The sequence below is a fragment of the Ahaetulla prasina genome, chromosome 6, assembly GCF_028640845.1.
Source record: "Ahaetulla prasina isolate Xishuangbanna chromosome 6, ASM2864084v1, whole genome shotgun sequence".
Taxonomy (NCBI): Eukaryota; Metazoa; Chordata; class Lepidosauria; order Squamata; family Colubridae; genus Ahaetulla; species Ahaetulla prasina.
Window position 1 is genome coordinate 83,184,249 of NC_080544.1, and position 23,192 is coordinate 83,207,440.

The 23,192-nt window shown below is 35.5% G+C and overlaps 3 protein-coding genes across 7 annotated transcripts in view; 1 reads left to right on the top strand and 2 right to left on the bottom strand.

The window, feature by feature from the left end:
- Positions 1 to 22,600, bottom strand: part of P2RY14 (purinergic receptor P2Y14) — a 31,246-nt gene extending 8,646 nt beyond the window's left edge. Inside the window, exon 1 of one of the 3 annotated variants that reach the window (XM_058187102.1) lies at positions 22,460 to 22,594. In XM_058187102.1, coding sequence (XP_058043085.1) covers positions 22,460 to 22,466 — 7 coding nt within the window. In that variant the 5' untranslated portion in view covers positions 22,467 to 22,594. Of the gene's footprint in view, positions 1 to 9,882; positions 10,013 to 22,459 lie in introns of those variants that run through there. The other 2 variants (XM_058187104.1, XM_058187103.1) reach the window with 2 other exon arrangements.
- Positions 1 to 23,192, top strand: part of MED12L (mediator complex subunit 12L) — a 199,280-nt gene that overhangs the window by 86,136 nt on the left and 89,952 nt on the right. The gene's annotated exons all lie outside the window — the stretch shown is intronic.
- On the bottom strand, positions 4,030 to 22,597 carry GPR87 (G protein-coupled receptor 87). The gene is made up of 4 exons (XM_058187100.1): positions 22,460 to 22,597; positions 14,572 to 14,666; positions 9,883 to 10,009; positions 4,030 to 5,162 (listed from the first exon to the last, which is right to left on the bottom strand). Exons 1-4 carry the CDS (start codon positions 22,464 to 22,466, stop codon positions 4,123 to 4,125), a joined length of 1,269 nt encoding a protein of 422 aa, XP_058043083.1. The 5' UTR covers positions 22,467 to 22,597; the 3' UTR covers positions 4,030 to 4,122.

Sequence of the window (23,192 nt, forward strand, 5' to 3'; positions counted from 1 at the left end):
GAAAAAAGTGACTTGCAACCAGTTCTCACATTTATAATGGTTTCAGTATCTCCTTGGTTACATGATCAAAATTTGGGCATTTGGCCAGTAGCATGTATTTATGACAACTACCCTATCCCAGGGTCATGTGATTGCCCTTTGTGACCTTCGCAATCAGCTTACGACAAGCAGCATCAATGGGGAAGCTGGATTTGCTTTAAGACTGTGCAGTTCACTTATAATTGCAGTGATTCACTTAACAACCATACTAAAAAAGGTTGTAGAAGAGGGTGCAGCTCACTTAACAACTTAGCAATGGAAATTCTAGTCCCAGCTGTGGGTTGTAAGTTGAAGACTACCTGAATGCCACTGTTATTTCCCAAGAAATTCACAGGAAAGTGTTGTTGACATTATACAAGCACATAATACAACCATGAATAGAGTGCTCTGTGTCAAACCCTTCACAACCATATGCCATCATGAAAGTTAGAAGATCACACAATGTTATTAACCAGATTTATTGAAAGGAAAACAGGAGATTGTTTATAGCAGGGGTCTCCAACCTTGGTCCCTTTAAGACTTGTGGACTTCAATTCCCAGAGCAAAGCTGGCTGAGGAACTCTGGGAGTTGAAGTCCACAAGTCTTAAAGGGACCAAGGTTGGAGACCCCTGGTTTATAGAATCTTGCCAACTATGTTTACTTTAGCATCACATTTTTCTGTATAGTGTGTGTGTGGGGGGGCAGGTTTCCTTAATTTTGCTAAGTACAGGTAGTTCTCAACTTGCAACCAAATTGGGACTGCTAAGTAAGGCAATTGTTATGTTGGTTGTACTGGATTTTATGACCTTTTTTTTTTTTGCCAAGGTTGTTACATGTTAAGCAAATCCAACTTCCCCCATTGACTGTTTTTGTCAGAACCAGCTGGGAAAGTCACAAATAGAGATTATATGATTCCAGGACATTGCAACAGTCATAAATGCTGCCAACTACTCAAATTTTGATCATATGACCATAGGGATGCTGTGATAAATGCGAGGATGGTTATAAGTCACTTATTTCGATGTCATTGTATCTTTGGATGGTTGCGAAATATGTGGTTTTAAGCCAGGAACTACCTGTAACTGTAAATGTGGAGGAGAGGTGGATATCTATTTTCTGGTAAGGGAGGGATGTACAATTATCATAATGTTTGACTTGTTTGCTGGCGAGACAATAATTCCAGATTAGAATAACTTCAAAATTATTCTTCGTGTTGCTTCATGTCATTGTGCTGATAGGCTTTCAACCCCAATTCAAAATGTTGATTATTACCTTTAATTCCAGTAAGATGCAGCAGTGGGCTTCATCCAGTATTGCCTTGCCAGAACTGATTCTGCCTATGTGGTCGAATCTACAAAGTTGGGAGTACCCCCTCCTTAAAAGTTCCATGGGACAAGGACTATAAAACAGGCTTTTGCTGTGAGAGCACCAGACTTTGGAATATCCTGGATGTTTCTATTGCCCCAACTCTGAATGCCTTTCACAAACAAGCAAAACTAATGCACTCCTTTTTCTATCTTTCTTTGGCTTTTAGTTGATTGTAAAATGGCCATCATAGGAATTGATGAGTATTTTTATAGAGTTTATATTATTTACTTTTCATTTTTTTAAATCTGCTTTATGTTGCTGTTAGCAGCCTGATAAACCCTTTGAAGTGGGCCTCTGCATAATTAAATGTATATGAATTTTAAAAAGGCTTGATGCATGCATTAAGATAACTGTCATAAGATCAAAGAGTTGCAACTGGATTGTGCTCAACTATACATTAGAGACATTTTAAAAAAATAACTTTTGGAGTGTAGGAGAAATGGCAGAACCTGGGGGTGGAGTTAAAAGAGAGATCAGCCTAGAATTCCTTTATAGCCACAAGCAAAAAGTCTGACCTCCCTTGAATTAATATTAGTGTGAACTTGTTACACATGTCAGTTTATATGTTATTAACAGTAATATATTGCCACCTTTTGGCTATGCAATATAACTGCTGTTAATAATCCGACTTTTAAAACTTCCATTTGATAAAATTTAAAATGGCACCTTCGCTTATACCGCTTATTTTAAAGATTTGCATTATGATTGCTTAAGGAAAATTTTGTGGAGAAGTTAATACATTTCATATTTTACTTCAGAAAGTGCTGTAAATATGAATAAGTGGATTGGCTTGAATTTTAATTAGTATTCCTTTTCTTCAAGGAGAAAATAGATTGAAAAAGGGCTATCACTTATCTTGGTACAGTGTAAATCCTTTCCTAATTATTTGTTTGCTATTTAAATTATTCTTGTGGTTTATGCCAAAGCTAACCTGACTGGAAACTAGATTGGAGAAAGCTGTCCAGTCATGTCATGAAGAGATGCATTAAAAGTAGTTTATTATGAGTTCTCTGCCTAAATTGATTGTATTATAGCCTGACTTAAGTGTCAGCTTTGGAAGCCATATTAGGCCAGAAGCTTCCATGCTGCCACCTTCTCATGTGTGAGAAAGTAGGAGGGGGGATTTAGTAGAGGGGTTGTCTTTAGACATAATAGCATTCTTCCTGTCGGTCAAGGTCAGGCCGATCCTGCACCTGGAGAAGGAGTGGTTGGAGTGCTGTCTCGAGGTGGGACGGATGTCGATTGGAGCATGCAATTGACTGCAGAGTGAGGGAATGGTCTGGGTTTTTTTGATTTACCGAGGAAAAACCCGGACCTCTCAGATTCGGGTTTTCCAAGATATGCCAGTTTACCTACTCTAGTAAATAGAACTTTGAAAAATGCTTGCTTCAGAGTTTTACTTGGAGTTGGGGGTTTTTCTGGAATGCTGACATTAAGTTTTATAGAATATCACTTAGGCAACAGTGAGTTTGGGCAAAATGATACTTTCTGTTTGGACTATTGCTGGTATAACCACCTATCATTTCTTATGCCATCCTCTTTCTCCCTTTCCCAGGTCAATGAAAATAAACTTCACATCTGTTACAGCTGTGTGTTCAAAAATGCTATTTCCTGGCCTAAGCAGATGGTCTTCAGGGCTTCCTTTCAATCTATTGACAGTTTAGCTTTCATTGGTCAAAACACCTTGCATGCTCCCCGCCCCCAATGGTTCTATGCAGCCATTTTGCTTTGCTCTATCAGGCTAAAATGTCCTCTGATGATTGACAAATGCTATTTCCCTCCCCCCATAATCTCAGTTGATCCACCAGTGGACAGTTAAATCTGTAAACTATCTTCAACCCCAGAAAATGATGCTCCATTCAACCCTTACCTCTCTCAGTGAGCTCCCTTTTGATATCTACCAATTTTGAATGAAGTATGCGCCCCCTGATTTTCTACCCCCAGACTTAGTATTGAAAAGCTTTTCTTCCCGTTTGTTTATTAAACAAATAAAACAAACAAACTTAGGATATTTAGAATGTAGAAATGTTAGAGTCAGTGTTCTTTGCTGCAAAATTCCCATGGATCTTCAGATAAGTAGAAATAAAATGACAACATGTCCCTAATGCTTTGAGTACTGTAGCATCACTGCAATAATGGAAAGATTATTACCAAAAGACATTATATTGGAAAATTAGGGCAGGAAGGGCAATAACGGTGTATATGTGTGTGAGTATCTGGGAAAGCTAAGGAAAATATGAGAACTAGTTAGAGAGAACAATCAGCAAGGCAGGGATGGGAAAGGTAAGAAATAGGGAAACAACCAATCAGGCCTTATGTTTATGGCTAAGTCCCATTACCAACTCACCAGACTGGAATTTTTGAAGTTGGCCTTAGAAACAGCTGTGAGCAGCCTGGGAGAAAAGCAACTTAGCCTACAGTTTTGAACTGTGGTTAGATAGCATTGTTTCAGCTGCTCAGTCCTTGCATTGTATTACAACCCTGCTTTTGTCCACTAGATGGCACCATATATCTTTTTAAATAATCCTAATGTAAGTAAAAAAAATCCTCACTTGTCAATGGATATATATTTAGTAATAATTAGTGAACTGTCTTTTTCCTTTTCAAACCGAAAATCATGTAAATGTTAATCACAAAATATATTCAGATTTTTAAAACAAGCAAAGTACCTTTATTTACAAATAGAAAACATTGGTACAAACAACTATTTTTAAAAAAAATGCTTAGCAATGATGTCACAAATCAGTATATTCATGATAAATCCGCACCTCTGACTTTCTGATACTCTGAAAGGATCTGATGCTTTCACTCCTTGTTCGTATGTTTGATTTTCTGAAAAGCCTCCGTGAAAAGGATCTACACATAAAAAAGTAGATGATTGGATCTAGGCAGACATTGCTTGCCGATAGGAAAATAGTCACTTCCTTGCAGTAGTACAGGATCTTGTGGGCTGAAGCACCTAAATAATAATCTAACTGGCACAAATTAAAAAGGATTGTGCATAGATGATATGGCACAAAGCAAATAAAAAATACCGTCACCACCACCCTTATACTTTGACTGTGTTTCCTCTTGTGATTTGAAGGGCTAATAAACTGCTTGCTGGATTTATAGATATATTTGGATATTTCAATATAACATCCTATTAATACAATCAGCACAATGACAAATATGCCATTATTGAAGTAAGTGACAGCATTGTGCCATTTGACTCCCAATGGGCTTTTCAGTTTTAAGCAGTCACTGGTATTTATCTTAGTTGGGTAACTATTAGTGAGGACCAGATCTGGCAAAGCTAAAAATACCGTAACAATCCAAACCACAAGTGACAGAATCTTAGTGAAAGTAATGCTATACATCCTGGAATCTCCAAATGGTTTGACCACTTTCAGATATCGATCAAGGCTAATAAGTCCAAGAAAAACAATGGTTGTATACATGCTGGCATAAAACAAAACTTTTGTATACCGGCATAGGAAAAAATGGAAGTACCATGGCCCCAGTCTTGAGTCTTGAATAATTTTAAACGGAAATGTCAGCGTCATTAGCAAATCTGCAACTACGATGTTTTTGAGGTATAAAATAAAGCTGGTCTTGCTTCTGATGTGGAAGAAAATCCATACTGCCAAGCTATTCAGAAAGATGCTTGCCAAGAATATAAGGAGATAAAGCAGAGGTAAAACAATAGTTGTCAATTCATTATTGGTAGAATTCCCAATTAGGTCTTGTGAATAATTGGCCCAGAGATTGATGTCTTGACCCGGAGATTGATGATCTACAGAAATGATGGTTAAAAAGGTTGGTTAAAAACTGTAACTATTTCAACGATGCTCTCAGGTAAGTATTAATAAATCATAATCGCATTGAAGTTGGCTCTCCATGATGGGCAGAAAAGGCTGATTCATTTCTCTTTGGATTCTAGTTCGCAGGCCCAGGAATCATAAGTCATAAGAATCTGCAATGTGGTGTGTGTCACTTTCCTTCAGTATGGCAACTCAGTATTATGCTGAAGCTCCCTTCTTTGCCTAATGCAAGAGTCTTTAAGAAGTATTTTTTAGGCATCTCCTCAATCACAAATAAATCTCTTTCCTAAGATCTATTCAGTATAAGGTAAAGGTAAAGGTTCCCCTCGCACATACGTGCTAGTCGTTGCTGACTCTAGGGGGCGGTGCTCATCTCCATTTCAAAGCCGAAGAGCCAGCGCTGTCCGAAGACGTCTCCGTGGTCATGTGGCCGGCATGACTCAATGCCAAAGGCGCACGGAACGCTGTTACCTTCCCACCAAAGGTGGTCCCTATTTTTTCTACTTGCATTTTTACCTGCTTTCGAAACTGCTAGGTTGGCAGAAGCTGGGACAAGTAACAGGAGCTCACCCTGTTACACAGCAGCACTAGGGATTCGAACCGCTGAGCTGCCGACTTTTCTATCAACAAGCTCAACGTCCTAGCCCCTCAGCCACCGCGTCTCTCTCTATTCAGTATAGTAGGTGCTATAATCTTGATATTGTACTATTTAATTATGATTGTAGAAATGGCATATAAGCTGCCAAGCCATGACAATTAGTGCTTTAACATCATGTCTCTTTGATTTTATAGTGAGGTTGGGAAACTGGGAGTTTCAATAAAGTTTTTGTTAGTTGTGAAGTCATGTCCGACCCATTGCGACCCCATGGACAACGTTCCTCCAGGCCTTCCTGTCCTCTACCAACCTCTGGAGTCCATTTAAACTTCAAATTTAAATTTAAACTTCAAATTTAAACTTCATTTACTGTATTTACCCAAATGAATTAATTATGCAGTTGACAGTAGTAAAGACCATTTGATTATAACTGTCTGTTAATGTACTACTATACACATTCACACAGCCTTCTGTAAATGCTTAAATTTAAGTAATTGTGAACATGTAATTGAGTAACTGCCTCAGAGAGCAGCACTAGATTTAGAGGGAGAAAATTATAAAAAGGCAAAGTTCAGCATTAGAAGGAACTGTGATGTAGAAGAATTGTGCAGCAGTGGAGTGGACTGTCTCGGGAGATGTTCTTACTTATTAGTAGGAAATATTTAATATCAATAGCGATAGCACTTAGACTTATATACCGCTTCATAAGGCTTTACAGCCCTCTCTAAGCGGTTTACAGAGTCAGCCTATTGCCCCCAACAATCTGGGTCCTCATTTTATCCACCTCGGAAGGATGGAAGGCTGAGTCAGCCTTGAGCCTGGTGAGATTCGATCTGCCAAACTGCAGCCGGTGATCAGCAGAAGTAGCATGCAGTACTGTGCCACCGTGGCTCTTGATTAGAAGATAGGGTTAGTAAAAAGAGGGCAAGCTTTCAAAAATGCTGAAGTTGCAAGATATCAGCTGCATGTTAGACTTGGTGTTCTCAAAGATCACTTAAGAGTCTCTTATTTTGTACAGGTCTAGTGTCTAGAAAGAGTGCTATTGGTCTTGATATTTAGATTTGTGTGTTTCCATATTCGACTCAATACAATCACTGAGGAATGACATCAGGAAATTATTGTTGCTTTATTCTATCCTTTTGGGTTTTTGAGAAGCTTCTGGTTGATCACTGCAAGAAACAGGGAATGAGACACAACGGATTTTAAGTCAAGCTTTGTAGTATTTTCCTGCAATGGATCATATAAAGTTTGACATTTATTCCATTTGGGAAAGTTTTTCTTCTAAAGCTGCCTTTCAGCAGCAAAACTGGTATTTCAAGAAAATCATTATACTACTACTATGCTACTGTGTTAGTATTGTATATATAAAAAAGAGCTTTAGACCACAGTTACAGCAATGAGGTGGCAGGGAGTGTTTTAAATAATGAATATGTTTAGTGATACAGATGAGTAAGTTCCTGCTGCATGCAAGGGCTTGTTGAGCTTAGCCTCTGAATACTTAGACAGAGATACAAAGAGCACTGAGGAAAAAGTAACTCCTGAACACATTTATTGTGTTCATAATTCTCAAGATCAGTTCAGCAATTGGACAAGCTCCCTAAGAAAACTTAGAAGCCTTTTTTAAAAAAAATTCCATGTCTAAAACATAAAACTGTCCAGTAAGATACATATGTGTCATCTAGTGAATAAAGGGGGAAAATGTTATATAGGATTGGAGAAGTAATTGAAGTCTAAGTCTAAATTTATGCCAGTGTGATTGCTTTTCTAAATGCAAAGGTCTTACAAGCATGAATCATCTATACTAGGAGTGTCAAACTTGATTTCATTGAGGGCCACATCCTGTTGTGTTTGACTGTGTGTGTGTGTGTGTGTGTGTGTGTGTGGCCAGGGTGGCTGTGGCCAGCTTGATGTCACTCATGTTGGTGGCATCTGTGGTGGCCTGAGACTCTGCCAGTGAATACAGCTCTGTTTTTGTCTCTGATGGCTTCCTGCAACCCTCTGCCAGTGAAAACAGAGCTTCGGAGGGCCATGTGTTCGGAGGGCCATGTGCTTCTGAGCTCCATTTGTGCTGCAAAGGCACCAAGGGCCGGTCCTTCACTGTATCCAGGGCAGCTCCAATGGCCAGATCTAAGCACCCTGCGGGCCAGATTTGGCCCACAGGCCTTGAGTTTGACACCCCTGATCTATACAGAATATGGTTGCATTTTTGTAGCTGATTACAAATAATGTACAACATGTACCGTAGCTAATATTAAATATGGTTTACGCTGTTAGAAGTATGTATACAAAAGGAAGGAACAGTTTATGGGAAATTCTTGAGAAAGATCTGCAACCCAGTGCTCTATGACTTTAATTTACAAAATGGAACAGTTTTAAAGATTAATAAAATGAATGATAAAGATGGAATAATCCATAGAATAAATTTATATGTTTTTAAAACCTAGACAAATTTAGATTGGAAAAGGTTTGTGAGGATTTTTAAAAACTAAATAATGTAATTGTTAAGACAATTAAACAACTTTAATAATAATAATATGAATCATAACTAACATAAGTTTATTAGGTCAATTAAAATTTTGCATAATTGTTGCGAGTTTTCAATTTAGGAAGCAAATTTATGAAGAATTATAAAGAGAATACAGAAAAGGAAATATAGCTGATATTTGGACTATGTCTATGGAACCTAAGTTGGCATTAGTATAATAAATTTATGCCTTAATGGAGTTTGGATTATTTTCATCCTAATTTCCAAAATGGGCATATTCTGTTACGTTCATCTGATGATTGAAATAATAATATGTTCCTGGGCTAAAACTAATATTGTCAGCCCTGGTGGCTATCTTTTTCTTTGGATCTTCAGGGCTGCCACACTTGGTATTGTGGGAAAGCAGAAGGGGGATTGCATGGAGTTGTAGAGATATCTAGCCATAACAACATTCTTTTCTCTGGGAGTCAAGGATGTTCAGCTTGCACCTCGAATGGTATGACTTGGATGGTGGATTGATTGGATCATGTAATAGACATGGGTGCAGGGGAAGGGACTTTGACTTTCCTTTGGGTGAGGAAAACCCAGAAGCTTTCAGATTTGGGTTTTCCCAGATGTGCCAATATGACATCTCTAATAAAGTTGAACTTTGAGGAACCTCTAGCCTCGGAGTCTTCTTTCGTTGTGGGTGTTACTTGGAACTCTGACAGATTATTTTATTGACTATTTAATTTTACACTAATATTAATTGTATCAGCATTTCAGATGATAACATGAAATAAACTAAGGCTTAAGCACTTAGCACCCTTTTCTCCAATATATTTTTGGCTGTTTTAAACTTCTAAAATTTAATATAAAAATAATGGTTATAAGAAGGAAAAGGCACTTTGCCTCTTTCAAAACGAATGATTTTTGGATGCCTTCTTTTAATACTTAATAAAATTGGGATTCACAAGAAGCTAAGTTTCTCCTCTAAAAGGAGCTTCATGATATTGCATTGTTTTTGTAGATATTAATGGTGTAATTTTGTGGGAAAACATATGTTTACCTAAATGAAACAACTATACAGTTTAATCATAAGATAATTCACATATAAAACACAATATATTTAATAAATAGCTTCACCTAAATAAATTGGCTGCAGTGTCAATAATTTCCTTTGAAAGTATTTGCTTTCTCTCTACCATTAACACTATTTTGTAAGACTTCATCAAGAATACAGATTATCAAAGCTCTGGCAATTTATCTTAAATGTTATATGAAGATTATAAAAACTACTCATTATGAAACTGAAGCCAATTTGATGTAGCGGTTAAGGCATCAAGCAAGAAACCGGGAGACAGTGAGTTCTAATCTCACTGGGTGACCTTCAGACAGTCACTCTCTTTCAGCCCTATGAAGCAGGCAATGGCAAACCACTTGCAAAAATTTTGCCAAGAAAATAGCAGGGACTCATCGAGGCAGTTGAATAGGAATGAAATAGTCATAACATTTGCTTGCTAAATGTTATGTGAATCTTGCAAAATTATGCTGAAAAAAGCAGAAGAAACCACTTAAAAGTTATAGAGTTCCTTCTTTTCCTTTTTTCCCCTAAGACAACAACAACAATTACCTGTAATGTTCAGATATGATATATTAGACCCCATTATTATTGTTGATTTGCATATCAAATGCTTTTCAGAAGTCATGTTGGTGGCAACTGATCTGCAGTATATGATGGATTGTGCAAATTTTAATTTCTGAAAAATATAGAAACGAAAATATTTACAGTGAGGAAATTATTCAGTATAACTATCTTATTTATAATTGGACAGGGAAAGAAGCAGATGGAGATGATGGTACCTTTGTAAAGAAACATGTCACAGTTATTTTCTGTATTGCTATTATTTTATGCTTTCTTTCTTTCCTTATCTTAGTAATTAACACAAATTGAGCTCCTCAAATCAGTGGTCTTGATTTGGCTGGAACTCTTGATTTCAAGTGGTGTTAATATTATTTTTTCCAATTATGACCATATTTCTAATTTGTTGACACAGTTTGCATTCTTCCATATGAATGCTTCCTATTTTGTTTTGGCTATCCGACTGTGCTGCTGCACTCTTCTTTTTTAATCCTTTCTTTCCCAATAGAAAAAGATCAAGGTTTCAACAACTATAGCTGAACTCTATCAGCAGTCTCTGCTGTAAAGTTGAAAGGCAGCAGTTTACTCAAATTGCCAAACAAATAAGAATAACAAACTTTCAGCAATGGAGCATCCATCACTTCTGAAGGCAAACTGTTTCACTGGTCGATTGTTCTCACTGTCAGGACATTTTTCCTTAGTTCTAGTTTGGATCTCTCTTTGATTAGTTTCCAACAGTTGTTTCTCTGGGTGCTTTGGAAAATAGGCTGATGCCTTCATCTTTGGGCAGCTCCTGAAATATTGGAACACTGCTATCATGTCTCTCTTTTTCTTTCTTTTCATTAGACTAGCCATACCCAATTCTGCAACCATTCATCATGTTTTAGTTTCCTAATTATCATTGTTGCTCTTCTCTGTATTTAGCAATGTTTTCCATTGACAACGAAAGTTAATAAAGAAACCCTATCATTATAAACAGAGGAAAAGAATATTATTGAATTCTTCTGTTCCTAGAATTATTTAAGCACCAAAGAGAAATAATAAGGTGTGAAGATTATTTGGAGGATGTGCAGGAATTTTCTATTGTTTGTACAAGTCATCAAACCTCTACTCAACTTAGTTTCATCATGAAATCCTCATTAAGTGATTTTTTTAATTTTAATTTTTTAAAATATTTTTTCTTTAAAAACAAACACAAAAGAAAAAAATCCATTTTACAACAGTTCCGTATCAGTATATATCCACAGTTTATGTCCCCCCCTCCACATATTCACATACTATATTTTGTGGTTTCCTTATTTCTTATATATTATAAATACTATTCCTTACTTATTATACAAACTACTATAACCATATGTTACTTTACACATATGATATATTTAATATTTTATTAATGGTTCCTGATTTCTAGATCATCTCTATTATATACTTCTTGTTTGTTATTCCTGTCCTCTAATCAACTGTACCATTTTCCCCATATTAAGTAATATTCCGTTTCATCTTTTCCTTTTATTTCTTTCGTCCATTTCCACACAGTCCAAAATTTTCCTTATCACCTCTTTATCTTTTGGTATGACATTATTTTTCCAATTTTGTGCATAGGTTATCCTGGCTGCAGTTATAATATGTAGAATTAGATATTGTATTTCTTTATTATAATTTCTTGTAGGTATATCCAATAAAAATATATCCGGTTTCCAGTCTATATGTTGTTCTGTTATTTCTTCAAGCCACTTTTTAATTTTGGTGCAATACTTTTTTGCTGTCAAACAAGTCCACCATAGATGATAATATGTCCCATATAATTTCTTGCATTTCCAACAGATCGGTGATGAGTTTGGAAACATCTTAGCAAGTCTCGCCGGTGGGAGGTGCCATCTGTAAAACATCTTGTACTGGTTTTCCTTGTATGTCATGACATAGTCAATTTCAAATTTATTTCCCAAAGTTTTTCCCATTTCTCCAAATTTATGCTATATCCAAAATTTTTTGCCCATCTTATCATTGTTTCTTTAACCACTCTCATGAAGGGATTTTTATAAACCTGCTTCAGGTGTAAACAGAGAATTAGAGTGTATATATGGATAAGTGGCTCAGTGGCTAAGACGCTGAGCTTGTTGATCAAAAAGTTGGCAGTTCAGGAGTTCGAATCCTTAGTGCCACGTAATGGGGTGAACTCCTGTTACTTGTCCCAGCTTCTGCCAACCTAGCAATTTGAAAGCACGTAAAAAATGCGAGCAGAAAAATAGGGACCACCTTTGGTGGGAAGGTAGTAGCATTCCATGCGCCTTTGGCATTTAATCATGCCGGCCACATGACCATGGAGATGTCTTCGGACAGTGCTGGCTCTTGGGCTTAGAAATGGAGATGAGCATCGCCCCTAGAGTCAGGAACAACTAGCACATATCTGCGAGGGGAACCTTTACCTTTATCTTATGGATAAGTAGAGCTACTCTTGGCTTTCTGCATGCATCAGAAACCCTTTTAGGCTGAGATAGAGATAAATCACATAAATAAATATTTGTCAGCAGAGACTTGTGCACATAGTGTTTTTTAGTGGGCACAAACTTTTTTCTCCATTTTGTCTGCATTTATGAATAACATTTTCTGACCCGCAACATTGTTCTTGTGTACAGTATATTTCTCTTTGAGAATTATTGAATACGGATGCTCTGCTATATTTGGACACTTGGAAAATAAAAGTTTGTATGCCTACTATTTAAGTAACAGCAAAACAATGTTTATATACAACAAGTATTTGCATAAATCTTATTAGGATCAAACTACTTCAAACTATGGGACTTAGTTGAGAATCCTTGAAAAAAAGAAAATGTGTGTGAGAGAGACAAGGAGTGAGTGAGAGAGAGAAAGACAGTACCTTAGCAGGGTGCTGGGACCATCAAATTTTATATGAAAGGCTGAAATTTTTCCTTCATAAGAATCACTTTAGGTCTATTATCTTCTTTGCTTATCTCTAGGAATGCAAGCAAGTAAGAAGGGGATTCAGGGATTCAGATACAAAATGAACTAAACCCAGACTGAATTTAAGTATGGGAAGATAGCTGGTTGGATGAATTTGAATTTATTCCAAAAATTGCAGATGAAGGAGTAACATAGCCTGAGAGCAGAATCAAAAAAGGAATCAGCCTAGAGCCACTACATAGCCACAAATGGACTAAGTCCAACTTCTCTTTAATTCCATTAACTTTTATCTCATGCCAAAATTTGCTTTCCCAAATGCTGACATTAACCCTCTTTATCACAATCCATATAATCACTGCCAGTGAGTTTCAAGTAGGTATAGTCTATTCAGAATAATGCAACATAGATTATGATGCCATAAGAACACATGTTAGAATGTTGTAAATGGTTTTAAAATCAAGTAACATTTAAAGAAGAGTGTATGTATAGGGTTGGACTAGGAAGGAATAAAAGTCAACTAAATTATTTTGAATCTCCAAATGGAAGCTATTAAAATTTTGCTGTCTTAAAGTCATTCTGAAATTTCATGGCCAACTGAAGAGTGCTTCCACATTTCATTTTGTCAAATGTATATGATTTTTACTTGTGTATTCATAAGGGAATGACAAACACTTTTATTTCAATTGTTTGCACTATTTCATTTTGTGCGTTTTTGACATTAATTTATAACAAAGCAAGTCTTCCTACTTCATTCTTCTTAATTGCCTATTGGTTATAAATATCTGAATCTTGCTGTTTAAGGAATTTAGTATGACAGCATTTAACATGTTAAGAATTCCTGCCATAGCGTAAGAGAATAACCCATTGCCTTAGTCAATATAAATTGTTTCATATTCAAATCCAAATAATCCTAACAAGGTGTGTCCAAATACATGCTTTAAAACCTTTATTAAACGTGTTGTAAATATTTTAGGTTTGATAATTTGATTATCAAATGATGCTTTAATTGTCCTTTGCTAGGGCACTACATGGCTGTTTCAACAAGAATTTAAAAGAAAAGAGGAATATTTTAGCCACTAATTTTAATAGATTTTGTTATTCTATGTTGTTTCATCTATAAAGTTAGAGTTTATCAGATGGGATAATGGTATAAAAAGTATGTACAGTGTTACAGGTATTATATAATTTGTCAGTAAAGTTGATGGACAGGTTTGGGTATAGAAGTAGCAGTCTTACTCAAGAAACAAAATCATAGATTGAAGGATAATAGCTAATAATATCTGATCTAGTTATATATGTTTCAAAATAAAAGATGATGGAAAACATTGCATAAAGAGATACAAATCTCAGCCTGAATTGCCATTTCCGTTTCCATCTGTTTTGTTTGTTTCAGTGTCTGATTACAAGCAATGCAATATTTTGAATTCTGGATGTGTTTTTGATGTAGCCTGATATGGATGCTCTCTCTTCTTGAAGCCTTTGAAATAAATCTGTATCAAGTAGACAGAAAGTCTATTTTGTTGGAGAAGAGAGATCTTCTCCACTCTGATGGAAATGAAGGAGGCTGTTTGCACAGGATGGGGACATCTGCTCCTTGTATATTTTTTTTTGAACTTCATAAGAGGAGATTTTGTGTAATTGTGGCCTGCAGTGAAGCATCAATGCTGCTCTTGGCATTTGAGCTAAAAATTGCCAACGTTTTTACTCTCTAGTGGATTAATACAAATTTAGTTTTTTTCAAAAATGATAAAAAATTACCTTGGATATTCTCTTGTATATTTTAGCCATTCTTCCAGTTTTGACATAAAGAGCTTTGGACAGTGCGATGCTAGTTTTTTTGCAGGCAAACTTTGCTACATATACGAGAGCAAACGTGGAATATATACTAGAACAAATCAGTTTGGTAAACATAATCGTGCATCTTTTTATACATATCTTCAATGAAAGCAAACATCACTGTTTGACTAGACTATATTTTGGGGAATATAGTTAGAACATCATCTCTGCTCAGTGGATCCATTATATTGATGTTTTAGACTACAGTATTGTTAAGTGAGTGTCAGAATTTCATTAGTTTAACTTAATTCTAGACACACTGTGAAATTATCTTTTAATTTTAATAACACATAACTTTATAGAATTGAGAAGAATGTTAGAAGCCGTCTCCTGCAACCTAAGATCCACTAGAGTCATTTGACTAATGACTATTCAACTTTTGAGGACTGCCAGCAAAGTAGAACTCGCCCCTTCTTGTCATAGCCTGGCTGACCCAGGCTTGCACAGTCAGGAAGTTCCTTATGAGATTTAGACTGATCTACTTCCTTGTACTTTTGCAGGTCACACAAAATGACAATGGGTGGCTAATATTTTAAAGGGGATTCATTCAACTTCCTTATGATGCCATTGCTGAGAACAGCGATATAGATCACTGCAACCATTAGCAAATAAAAACTTTTCTGAGATCCAGATAAAATATGTGCACAGTATTCAGTGGTGGAATTCAAGTAATTTAACAACCGGTTCTCTGCCCTAATGATTTCTTTCAACAACCAGTTTGCCAAATTGCTGAGAAAGTTAACAACCGGTTCTCCCAAAGTGATGCGAACTGGCTGAATCCCACCACTGACAGTATTCCCCTAATCTACTAAAATAATAATTCAGTTAAAGGAAATAATGTTCACCCGACATATTTAGAAACTAAACCTTTGCTAGCTCCTCTTAATTGTAACATGCCTGTCTAACTGTTCACATACATGCTGATTAATAATCTACTGAAGGTTTATTACTTGTCAATAATCCTTGACAAATGTATATTTAGGGGTCCCCCACCAACACCATTTTTGAAACTGGGGATAGAATTTGTTCTCAGTGGCTAAGATGCTGAGCTTGTTGATCAGAAGGTCGGCAGTTCAGCGGTTCGAATCCCTAGTGCTGCGTAATGGAGTGATCTCTTGTAACTTGTCCCAGCTTCTGCTAACTTAGTAGTTCGAAAGCATGTAAAAAATGCAAATAGAAAAATAGGGACCACTTTGTTGGGAAGGTAATATTTAGTCATGCCAGCCACATGACCATGGAGATATCTTTGGACAGCGCTGGCTCTTTGGTTTAGAAACGGAGATGAGCACCACTCCCTAGAGTCAGGAATGACTACCACGCATATACGGGGGAAAGTGTACCTATTCCCCTAGCACAATCACCAATCTTCCAGTTCTCGAAGATTATAGACAGCAATTCTGTTTTCACTTCACATCATTGAAATTAGCTTTCTCTTAATCCTTCCTTGTTTATTAAACTTCTTCCAATGGCACAACAATTACTAACTAGGTTTTGTTTCTATTTTGAAAGAAGAGAAATGCAAAAGAGCTCTTAATAACTATTATCTTTCATTATCAGCCATTACCAGTTCATCACTTTCTTCTCACCCTACACCTTCTGGCGTTCTCCTTTTGTCTCTCATGTACCAAAGGGTCATTCTGTTATATAAATTTCAGTTCAATTTTAGCTTAAAACTTTTTAATACCATTCCTACCAGTTTCTGAAAACTTCATAATATTTGTATTCTTCATTGGTTATGTGTTTCATTTCCTATCCATCTTTCCTTTTTCTTTTCAGCATTTTAGAGAGATCCAAGTTTGCCTCTTAGTTTCTCTTTTTTTTTCTTGGTCTACAAAATATTCATGATAGCTCCTTCAGTATCTCATTTTATAGAATTTCTCATTCTTCCCAGATACTTTTCTCTTTCAATGTTTTAAGCCATAGAATCTGACTTATCTTATTTTCATAAGAATCACTTTTCTGAAGTATTCAGGACTAATTCTTTTAGTTCCTTTTCCTCTGGTTATACTGAATTCAATGATAACATGTTATTCCTCAAGGTACAAGTCACTTTGATTTTTCTTAACAAACTGATGAGAATTAGATTTAGGAAAGCAGATCACTTTGCTGTTTCTTCCAGCATCTTCCATACAATGTTATCAGCAAGAGAGGACATGCCTTTGTTAGAGATCCAGCTTGACAGAATAAGATTCTTAGCAGATATCTGGATAATCACTGAGTCACAGTGGCACAGTGGTTAGAATGCAGTACTGCAGGCTACTTCTGTTGCCTGCTGGCTGCCTACAATTTGCAGTTCAAATCTCTCCAGGCTCAAGGTTGACTCATCCTTCCGAGGTGGGTAAAATGATCCAGGTTGTTGGGGGCAATATGCTGACTCTGTAAACCGCTTAGAGAGGGCTGTGAAACACTGTGAAATAGTATATAAGTTTGAGTGCTATTGCTAATTGAATAATTGAAATATCCCATTATCACTATCACATGACACAGTCTTGTCATCTGACACAAGGCTTGATATGAATCTTTTGTCTGGCCAGATAGTCCATAATAAACTCCTTGGGCAATGTCATTTTTGCTTCTCTCTCCATTTATTCTTATTCAAACTTTTAACAGAGTTTCCATGTGCCGATTCCTCATTTTTTTTTTGCAGGTATATTTTCTTTAAGTAGATAGTTCAAGACTATGCATCCATGATGTTTGACTGAGGTAATTTTGTATTTCTGGATCTTTGGTACTCTGCTCAGTTACACCAGCTATTGTTGAAGCCAAGAAAACATCAGGGCAAAGACCATAGGAGAGCAACCCATAGGATAGCAACCCATGTGGGTTCAAATCAATCTGGCAGGCAGATCTTCTGGTCTCTGGCTGAAAAGATTGTCCTCTGCACAGGGAATCGAAAGAGGATGATAGTTAAGAGTTATGTTTTATTGTTGCCTCAATTTGTGTGTTAGTATAGTATACAATAGTTTGGACAATATTTAGCAAATTAAAACAGGTAAAGTCCAAACTATAGTACCTTAACTCTATACTTCTGGTCTTGATTAATTCGTTTTAGCACTGACAGGCTTTAAATAAAGTAAATTTACTTTGGCAAATTAGTAAAATAGTCTACTTCGGGACCGCAACAACAAATTAAAACATTCCTCAAATTCCTGCTGTAATTCTGTTCAAGATAGAACTGCACACCTATCCAATGGTGCTGTTGCCTATCTGTCTATATAGCTTACTTTGATAGAAATAGTTAACATAATTTTGGCCTTAAATAAGCAATTCTATACACAATTAGTAAGAAGCCCCAGGAATAGCTGGACTAGAGGAAGTCTACACTGTTCTTTCTTCTGTTTGTTTTTTATATTGACTCCCTGACTATATATTTAATTTAACCCGTCTTAATTCAGGATTACCAGAAAAAACTAACTGTATTGCTTTGTTCTACTGAACTTTTTCTAAAGCTAAAAAAATAAAATTGCCCTGATTCCCAAGAGGCACTTATGTCAGGACAGGCTGAGACTGTGCTGCCTTTTGTCTCCAGGCTGGATTTTTGTCTTCTTGTTAGATATATGAGAAATATCACATAGCAATTAAAACGGTGAAAGAATTCCAAGAAAGCTTTGTACTTAAATGTATACCACGTAGTTGATTAGGCTTGTAATTAAAATGTATTAAAATATAAATATAGCTGTATTTATATATTAACTCTAACAAAAAAAGTCCATTTAGATGGAAAAGGAGTACTATGTGTGACTCTAGATTAGCTATCCTTTTCTTACCCTCTGTTAGCTCTGCTAGAAGCCACAATATTTCAGACTAAAGGCAGTGCTAGATACATGCTTGAAATTTTGAGAAGATTTTATAGGTGCCTATACAACAACTACCATGGTAGACTTTCTTATTCATAAAATGAATGCCATGATGAAACACAAAATATCCATTTATCAGAAAATTAAGTCTACTCTTTCCTACCAGTGACAAAAAAACTATGTGCTATGCTACTGCTACACAACTATTAAAAAAGAATATCCAAAAATGGCAGACAGAAAGACTTGGGGGCACAAAAGGAGACCTACAGTTTCCAATCTTGCATTGGGGCAAGACCAAGGTTCAAAAGTTCATTGACTTCCTCTATTCAATAAAACACTAATTTGGATGTCCCAGAGGTGCTTTTTGAAGAGGCAACTGGACTTTCTTGTCTTTGATAACATTTCCCTTCTCATCCAAGAAGCTTCTTCAGTTCATAGTTTGGATCCTCTCCTGTTGTTTTGGCAAATTCTTTGTAAAGAAATTTTTGCCGGGTTGCATATGCATCTTCTACCATGTACAGTATGCCTCTTAGAAGTCATGTACAATCATGACTGTACAGTCATGTACAGTATGCCTCTTAGAAGAGAATATTTGTAGCTCAGGATAGAACTATATTGTCCTTAGTTCTTTGAGCTTGGTTGTTTTCTTGCAGATGTTGCATCTAGCACTTTGCTAGCAATGATGAAGTTACCTAACTGGGTAATTACACCGCCCTGAGCCCTGAGTCCTCGGAGAAGGGTGGTATAAAAATTTGAAAAATAAATAAATAAATAAATAAACAAGTGCAAGAAAATAACAAGCCCAAGGACCACCAAGGCTCCTCAATACACTTTTTATCTGTAAACTAGGAACCTGTGTTTTTTAATTTACTGAACCATAGTCTTTTAAAAGTTTCCAGCTGATGTAATTCTGCATGTGATCAAAATAAAAATATTTTGAATTTGTTAAATATTTATTTGTTTATTTGTTAAATATTTATAATTAAAAAATGTATTTCTTACCTTGCTGTTTATACCAACAAGCAACGTATCAATATCAGTTAAAGATGAGATGGGATGGGATGAGCTCATTGTTGTATGTGTACTAAGTTAACATTCTAACTAGTGATCTCCAGATAAGTTGGGATCAGAATTCTTAGGATACCCAATTAATGTGACTTTGCTAATTGGAAATTCTAAACGTTGGATTTTAAGGGTGAAAAATTGTTCCAAGTCATCAGAAAAGTTAGCCACTTTATCCTAAAGCAGTACAAGCATCCATCCATAACACATTAATGTAACACTAATTTTACATACATACTGGACATCAATTTAAAGAACCTTATTGACTATCTCTAGGAAGGACAGTTCTGTGCCTGAAACTTGCAAAACGATCAAGAAATAGAGTAAGACAGTGCTGGGTTTAAGAAACAATAGGAATGATAATTTTAGTTGCAGTTTATGTTGGTTTTTTGTTACTAACTGACCAGGTTTCCTTTTACATCAATCTGTAATCTTAAAGTTGTCAAGGTTGAGAAACAACTGCTTTATATAAAATTGCATCAAAAGGAAATTTATGGACTAGGGATATCCATTGTAAAATTCTTATAAAATTTGAAATGCATGGTATTTAGAAGAATAACAGAGTTGGAAACATGGTAATAATGCCACATGATAAGATCACGTAAACTACAAACACTAGTCCTATGGCTTTTTAGGGGACTACCTTATGATCCTTGGACCATGACTAATAGCATTTTTTTGTTTTCTTCTTCCAAAGTCAAGACCCTCCAGTATTTACAAACTTGGAATCTCTACTCATGCCTTCTTTCATTGGTCTGTTTTTTCCCCATTTAATTTCTAATTGTGAACCAAAGTAGGGCAATTTTTGCTTAATGTCCTAGCATGCATCAAACTATGAATAAAAGAGATGAAATTATTTTCATTGTCCTCATAATTTTTTTTCTTGTGAATTGGATAACATTTCTATAAATACGTTTTACTTTTTTAATGCAAATGGAACTTTTAATTTTGTTAACTCTGTTTCCCAGACTTTAAGAATTCAAAATTGAAAGGTGTAGGTTAGAACAAAAAAAGATAAACATTTGTATATGAATTATTTCAAGATAGTAAAAGAGAAACTAATGGATAAATAACATTGCATTGATTAAGTAATTAATCTACTGCAGGTACGGTATATCCTGCTTTAGAAACAGCCTTCTATTTATGTCTTCTATTTATACATAAAGGAGTCTGATATCTGAGGATTGCCTCAAGAAGACTATTTAATCTTCATATCTTGACAAATAGCATCTGACTCTCAATCTTAAAATGAAGTATTTCTAATAAAAATTTCTCATTATTCATTGTCTTGGTTGCAAAAACAATCCATTCTTATTTCATCATTTCTGTAGTCAATTTTTATTTAACTTAAATAAAAATCACTTTAAAAAAATACTCAGAAACAAGCAGTAAACATAAGACAGCTTGTATTTAATTTAAGTTCCTCTTATTTCTCAGCTCCCATCTTCTTTAATCTGTCTGCTTAAAATAAGCTCTGCAAATGAAAGAACTGTTCTATTCTGTAACAAATTAACGTACAGACAAAATTAGTTCCAATAAATTATTACAAACTTGCCTTTAATCATTTGGCATTTTATAGCCTTTTCTGCTTTTTTCCTGGTGCAGAATACGTTGTGAGACTGTACTGGGCACTGTAGTACCTTTATGAACTTGAAGACTATATTGTAGAGAACAACATGTCCTAAATTGCCAAGTATCTTAGAAGTGGAATAAATCCAGAGAATACTGCATGCTATTACTTGCACAAGAAATTGTATAGTTGAGTGACTTCACTTTGTCCAGAGTTCCTTTAGGGTTGGGAGTGGAGGAAAGGCAATCATAATTAAAGAATGGAGAAAGTGAAAGACGACTTATATGTAACGGGGAAAGTTGTAGATGAAAAGAAATAAGAAAATACAGGCTGAGAATGTTCAGAACTTGTGCACCATCCCTATGGTTCATCTCATATGCTCACTGTGAGTCAAAAATGCTTATTGACTCTCCATATATTCATGTAATTTTTGGCAACAACAAGGAGATCTGTTCTCACAACCTTACTTGAAAACCACAGAATGAACAAATAAGTTATAAACAAAGGCACTTGGTCTTTGATTCTGCTTTCGAAGGAATCAACAAATGATGTTTACGTATTGAATAATTCTACCTATTTAATAAGTCTGACTATAAAGAACACTTAATTTGGTAAAAAAAATAATCCCAAAACAATGCACCTGCAACGTTTGTAAAATTATTCAGAATCCGTAACAGAAGCTTTACATCTTTACAAAAAAGGGAGAATATTAAATGCAAGTGAAGTAGGAAAATTTTAATATGTTACAGGATTTATTTATAAACTTTCAGAAAATTCAAATTACCTAACTTTCAGATAAATTTCCCATTAGAGCAGTTTACAGCACTGACCTGTTTTATTTGTCTTTTATTACTATTATACTCTTTTTTTAATATACAGAGAGTAAAACTTAGCAACTACACTTATGGTATTTAAAAATGTGGAATGTTAATACTTTTGTTTATGGTTGTTTCTGGAGATTTCTAGTCTGACATGTGCTAGCATGATTTCAGAACTCCTTCTGTATCTCTACTACAATTAAAAGAGTTAAAATCCAATTTTATTTTTCTTGAACAAGAGCAAGCAGTTCTAAGAGTATTCTTTCACTTTTTAAAAAAAAAAATTGAACATACAAATTTTATAATAGAATTCTACTTTGCATTCTACTTTAAAGTAAAACAATTTTGAACTTTATCCTCTTTTACATATAGAGCAACTTACGTTTCTTTCTGTATAATTAATTCAACAAAAATCAATACAGATTTCTACATTCAGAAACACTTTCCTTCTCACTAATTGCACTTCACTCCAAATTACATTCTTTGTTGAACAAGACCATGAAATAACACAAAATTCAATCACTGCCCATAGAATTCCGTATCTGAGAACTTTTAAACCTTACCTGTCATTTTTCTTTCTTCATTTTCGTCGCATTGCTTCCAGGTTGCATTATGTTCTTCCCCAAAACAACAACAACAAAAATCTTGTTATCTTGAACCAGGGGGAAAAAAAAGATAAACATACATCCTGGCTTGAAATATATAAAATCTCTTTGAATAAACTGGATTTGTTAATAAGAAGGGGCAACATCTAAGCCTCAGTGAACGTCCTTCAGGTCTTCTATGCCTGAAATGTTCCAAATGGCTTCAGTAAGGAAAAGCTTGAGCAACTGGCTGATCAGTACCTGGTGATGACTCACAAACTAGTGTAGGTGAGATTTGGAAATTAGGACTATTTTTTCTGAGTCAAGAGTAAAATTAAAGTGACAGATGGCGTAGGAAAAAATGGAAAAAGGGTATTTTACCAAGATAAGGTTTTATGTAAAATACATTTACTTTTCATCTGAGATATGTGCAAGGAGCAGCAACACTGTTTAAAAAATAACCATGCTTCAAAGGGACAGAAGCAAAATAATTTATATGTGGTATGTTATCAATGAATAAAGCAATTAACATTTTTTATGCTGTCTTTTTGATAATTGTGCTGTACCAGGATGCTGGGGGTCGTCTGAATGAGAGATAATGTTTAGACTAACTTAAATTCAGAAGAGACAGACATGCAAATAAGACATTACAAGATCATTATTTTTACCTGCAAAGATTTGGGGAAAAAGTCTGAACTTGCTTTTACTTCAG